This window comes from Gorilla gorilla, chromosome 4 (assembly GCF_029281585.2).
Source record: "Gorilla gorilla gorilla isolate KB3781 chromosome 4, NHGRI_mGorGor1-v2.1_pri, whole genome shotgun sequence".
Lineage (NCBI taxonomy): Eukaryota > Metazoa > Chordata > Mammalia > Primates > Hominidae > Gorilla > Gorilla gorilla.
Window position 1 is genome coordinate 84,415,228 of NC_073228.2, and position 5,661 is coordinate 84,420,888.

General features: G+C 52.2%; 1 protein-coding gene across 1 annotated transcript; it reads right to left on the minus strand.

Annotated features, from left to right (window-relative positions):
* Positions 1–2,288: 2,288 nt before the first annotated feature.
* LOC115934679 (coactosin-like protein) lies at positions 2,289–3,337 on the minus strand. Its single transcript, XM_055386136.2, has one exon. The coding sequence runs from the start codon at positions 3,335–3,337 to the stop codon at positions 2,963–2,965; it is 375 nt and encodes a 124-aa protein (XP_055242111.1). The 3' UTR covers positions 2,289–2,962.
* Between the last annotated feature and the right edge of the window lie 2,324 nt (positions 3,338–5,661).

Here is a 5,661-nt window from a genome sequence, read left to right on the forward strand (position 1 = left end):
GCCTCTCGGTGCCCACCCTAGGGAGCAGGTTTTCCACCTTATTCTTAGGGCCCTAGGAGATCCCCTCCGCTGCGAATACACGAGGATGGCATCAGCCCTTTTATAGAGGGGAAGTTCTTCCCAAGAGAAAACCAAAGTCCCAACGGTTGCAACTGAAGCTGACCCTTCTCTTTTCATTGCCTCCACCTCCCAGACCCAGAGCCAGCTGTTTCCTCCTGCCTCCTGCTCACAGCTCCAGGAAATCATCCTGGTAGGGAAAGTAAGTGAAACACCAGGTGGCCTAAGGTATCTTCCCAGGACTCCAGGGTGACTAGACAGGGCTATCTTATCAGCCCTGGGATGCAGTCAGGGGGGAAAAGTTCTGAAAAGAAATTGGACCCAGGGCACTGAGGGAAGCCTAGGTCCCTTCTGAGTGCTCTGCACAGAGACAGGAGGAGAGACAGTCAGGTGTTTTGTGAGGGAGGGGATAGGTGGGTGGTAGTAATGAGGGGTGTTCCAGTCAGTGCCCAGTAACCAAGAGGAGAAAGGGAGGAGAGGGGGGATCAACTTCAGGCACAGCTGGATCCAGAACCCTGAGGCTTGGGCTATGGCTGTTCCCCACCCCCCGTATCCCCCGGGTCTCAGTCACCTTCCTCTCTGTGACACAATAGCCTCCTCCCTAGGGCTCCTTCCTTCCACTCTTGCCCCCACAAATCCATTCTTCATATATTGTTCAAACTATGCAACTACCCTGCTTAACGCCTCTCCCCATGGCTTCCTGACGCCTTCCACGTAAAGCAGAAAACTGTTTACCCAGGCCCCAGAGGCCCCCCCACTGACCTCCCCAACCCCACCTTGCTCTACTCTCCCCTTGCTCCGTCTGTCTTTTCTGTCCTTTGAACACATCAAGCACATCCCTATCTGGCCAACATTACACCTGCTGTCCCCTCCTCCTGGTGTGTCGCCATGTGGCCACCCCTTCTCAGCAGGACAGCCCAGATGTCGCTGTCCTCAGCCGTCCAGCCCCCAGCCCTCTGTGCACTCCCCACACCAGCCCTGTCCGGTAGTTCCTTCAGTGATGGAAATGCTCCCGGTTCGCTGCCAAACACAGCAGCCACCCTGTGCGGCTAACGAGCCCCTGAAATGTGGCTATTGCGATGGAAGAACTGAACTCTTAATTTTCTTTTCATTTTTTTTTTGAAAAACAAAATTTCTTTCTTAAGCTGTTTGAGTGCAGAGATGTTCTTCGTAATCCCAATACAGTACAGATTTCTTTTCCAAAATGAAATGAGCAAGGAAAAAAAGAAAAAGAGCTACATAAAATTTTCTCATGAAGAGCCAAGACAATCTCATCTTTCTTTAAAAACAAAACAGGCTGGGCACGGTGGCTCACGCCTGTAATCCCAGCACTTTAGGAGGCTGAGGTGGGCGGATCACGAGGTCAGGAGTTTGAGACTAGCCTGACAAACATGGAGAAACCCCGTCTCTACTAAAAATACAAAAATTAGCCAGACATGGTGGTGGGCACCTGTAATCCCAGCTGCTCAGGAGGCTGAGGCAGGAGAATGGCCTGAACCTGGGAGGCGGAGGTTCCGGTGAGCCGAGATAGTACCACTGCACTCCAGCCAGGGCAACAAGAGTGAAACTCTGCCTCAAAAAACAAAAACAAACAAACAACAAAAAACGATCCTTTTGAATGTGTGGTGCAGGTGTAGGATTGAAGCTATGGGCTTTAGCGCTGCCGTGAGCCCAGGGCTTTGCTCACTGCTAGCACCACAGGGGGAGTAGCCCTCTGGCCCAAGCCATCCTTACTGCTTGTACAGAAGCTTCCTGAACCTAAGTGATCAGTTCCCAGCTCTCCTTGAATTCCCAGTCCCCACCCTGGGCCTCACTCCCTAACACCCTCATTGCTTTGGGAGCCCCTGAAGTGAACCCTGAAATAGTCCCTCTGTCAACTCTGGGCTCAGACCTTTGCCCTTCTCTGTGTCACTAGGACATTTCAGTCAAGAGGGTGGGAACGGGTGCTTTCAGACCCTGCTGCAAAGCCACTGCCAGGCAAGGTTTTTTTTTTTTTTTCAGACAGAATCTCTCCCTGCCCCCAGGCTAGAGTGTAATGGCGCAATCTCGGCTCAGTGCAACCTCCGCCTCCTGGGTTCTAGCGATTCTCCTGCCTCAGCCTCCCTAGTAGCTGGGATTACAGGCACCCACCACCATGTCTGGCTCATTTTTGTATTTTTAGTAGAAATGGGGTTTCACCATGTTGGTCAGGCTGGTCTCGAACTCCTGACCTCAGGTGATCCATCCGGCCAGGCAAGTTTTAAGGCAAATTTTATCTCTTATTCGATCAGAGCCAGACCTAACCTTCTCACCACTGAGCAATCCTGTGTTTGCTGGAGATGCAACTTAGGCAACTCTGGATGAAGGTGGGATGAGGGAGCCCGGGGCAGACTCCAGGAGGTCTGGGACTGACTACAGGAATGGACTTGTGTGCTTATGAAGGCTGCAGTCACCAGGTGCCACTCCTGGCCCAGCTGCCCCTCAGTGGTAAACAGGAAGGGGGACCCAAGAAAACTGAGATGGCAAAATAAATCTAGGCTCCAGAAGCAACATGAGGTTGCACAGATCCCACTAGGCAGCCTCATTATGTGTAAGAGAAATGCCAGGAAAAGGGGTTACCGCAGGAGGCACCTCGGATCTGATGACAGGCAGGACCTTGCATCAAAATAATTTTTCTTTAGAACAAAAGAGAGGGGGAGAAAAGAAAAAAATCAAAGAAAGGGGTTCCACAAGCTTCATGAGATAAGACACAGCAGTGTTCTAAGGGAAGCAGGAAGGTGGGGGCTGTGGACACAGGGTGGCGGGCACTGCCTCTCATGGATTCTTTTCTCCCTGGTGGGCTGGTGGGTTGGTAGCTGAGGCCGGAGGGCCCCTTCCCCGGGGAGCAGACAGATGACTTTGGCAAGGGGCAGTGGGGAAGCTGGGGTTACTCCATCTGGGCGTTGTAATTGATTCCCCCAGTCTTCTTCAGTTCGCTTTTCATTAAATCTCCCTCCAGCTCCTTCTGATCACTGATCACAAACTCCTTAGTGAAATCCTGTATGACCTCCTTCACCAGGGTCTTGACATTCTCGCCGATCCACGTGATGAGGGTGGCATCCCTCGTGGTGACGCACACGAAGGCAAGCAACCAGATCTCATCTGTGCACTGTGGGATGAAGTGCTGGTATTCCACTCCTTGCCCGATACGGACGATGGTGGAGCCATCATATTTAAAAGTCACCCAGATGACGGCCAAGCCGTCGTCTCGCGCCAGGTTGTAGGCCTCCCAGCAAGCCTCTTTGTCAACCTTGGTGGCCATTGCCATAGGGCCACAGCGGGGACACTGCCCGGGGTGACTGAGCATGCCCTTGGCTGCAGCGGGGATGGGAGCAAGGTAGTGGTGATAGTGACGCAGCGTCTGCAAACTCCAAGCACGGCTGCAGGTCCACTAAACTCTTTTTTTTTTTTTTTTTTTTTTTTGAGATAGAGTCTCACTCTGTTGCCCAGGCTGGAGTGCAGTGGCATGATCTCGTCTCACTGCAAGCTCTGCCTCCCGGGTTCATGCCATTCTCTTGCCTCGGCCTCCCGAGTAGCTGAGATTACAGGTGCCTGCCACCACCCCCAGCTAATTTTTTTGTATTTTTAGTAGAGATGAGGTTTCATCGTGTTAGCCAGGATGGTCTCAATCTCTCCCATTCTCCTGCCTCAGCCTCCTGAGTTGCTAGGATTACAGGTGCCCGCCACCACGCCTGGCTAATTTTTTGTATTTTTAGTAGAGGCGGGGTTTCACCATGTTAGCCAGGATGGTCTTGATCTCCTGACCTCGTGATCCGCCCGCCTCAGCCTCCCAAAGTGCTGGGATTACAGATGTGAGCCACCGTGCCCGGCCGCTAAACTCTTAATTTTCAATTACTCCAATTGCTTGAAACTCAAATAGCCATATGGGGCTAGTGGCCACCATTTGGACAGAGTGACTCCAACATTCCATGTGGTGTAATTTTATTTGTTAGCCTTTAGCATCATGTAATGTGATCTTCTTCACTTGTTTTCTGTCTCTGTGACCAGAGCATCAGCTCCTTGAGGTGGGGATTGGTTTGTCTTGTCCACTGCTGTATGCTGGGGCTAGAAGTGGGCCTGGCATATAGTAGAGGCTCCATATGTAATTGCCGAATGAATGCATGAGTAAATGAATGACTCCTGGGGACCATGAACTCTGAATTTCTCCAAAAGGAATGCTAGTTCTGTCAGGGATTGCTGCTCTGTGACCTCAAGTCAGGATCTTGCCCTCTCTGGGCTCAGCATCCTGACCAAGGGGCACTGGGGCCCCTCTGGTCCTAAGGCTCTGAGACTTACTGCTGCTTACTCTGTCCTGTTGGGAGAAAAGCTGAGTGTTGGGAGAGAAGCTGAGGCAAGGCTCGCGTATCTGCTAGACTTGCTGGCTCTTGCTTCTAGCACTCCCATTATCTCAAGTAGCCACATGTTTCAAAGAAAATGCTACAGCATCACAGCTGTAGCTCACTCACTTGATACATTGCTTCCTTTAAACCCCCACATCCTCACCATGTGTTTCTTTGTTTGAGCACCAATAAATAGCCTGGGCTCCCAGAGCTCAGGGCCTTTGCAGCCTCCATACTAGTGTTGGCCCCCTGGTCCCACTTTATTTCCTGTCTTTTCTCATTCCTATGACTCCGCTGGACTTCGAAGCCCCCATGGCCTGATGTTGGGTCTGATCACCCCAACCTGCCCAAGCTGCTCTTATCTATCCTTCATACCCGAGGCCCACCTCCTGCCTCCCAGCCACGTCATAGGAAGGGGGCCAGATGGGCTTCCTGTCCTCAGAGCCTGTGTCTAGGAAGTCATCACAGCAGGCTGCCTGTGCCCATCTCCTAGCAATAAATGGCCTTAGGAAGTATTTGGGGGTGGGATAAAGTGGTGATCACTATGGGGCTGTGTCCCAAATCAACACCTCTCCAGCTGGCCAAGGGCAAGTGTTTCCCAGGAGCCAGGCCAGGCAGGCTGGCGGTTGTGGCACGTGAACCAGGAGTCAGCTCCAGGGTCCTCCAAGCCTGGGCCCTGCAGTCGGCCACCCTCACCCTCTCATGCCTGTGCTTGGGGTTAAGAGGTGGCAGGGGGTGCTTGGGCCCTACATGCTTCTTGTGGGGGCCTGTAGGAACCAGGCATGAGGAAGTGAAGAGCAGGTACTGACTGTGAGTGACTCTAACCCTGACTGCCCCAGCATCCAACACTCACACACATGCACATGTGCCTACTCACCTGGACACAACACAGCTATGCACACTGACACGCACTTGCTCAGAGGCATGGGCACAGACACACACTTACTTGTTTTTGTTTTTATTATTTTGAGATGGAGTCTTGCTCTGTCACCAGGCTGGAGTGCAGTGGCATGATCTCAGCTCACTGCAACCTCTGCCTCCCGGGTTCAAGCGATTCTCCTGCCTGAGTCTCCTGAGTAGCTGGGACTACACACAGGAACCACCATACCCAGCTAATTTTTGTATTTTTACTAGAGACAGAGTTTCATCACATTGGCCAGGATGGTCTCCATCTCTTGACCTCATGATCCACCCACCTCGGTCTCCCAAAGTGTTGGGATTACAGGAATGAGCCACCGTGCTGAGC

What these genes read in the sequence shown, in the direction of transcription:
- LOC115934679 (XM_055386136.2), bottom strand. Translation starts at nt 3,337, where the DNA reads ATGGCCACCAAGGTTGACAAAGAGGCTTGCTGGGAGGCCTACAACCTG.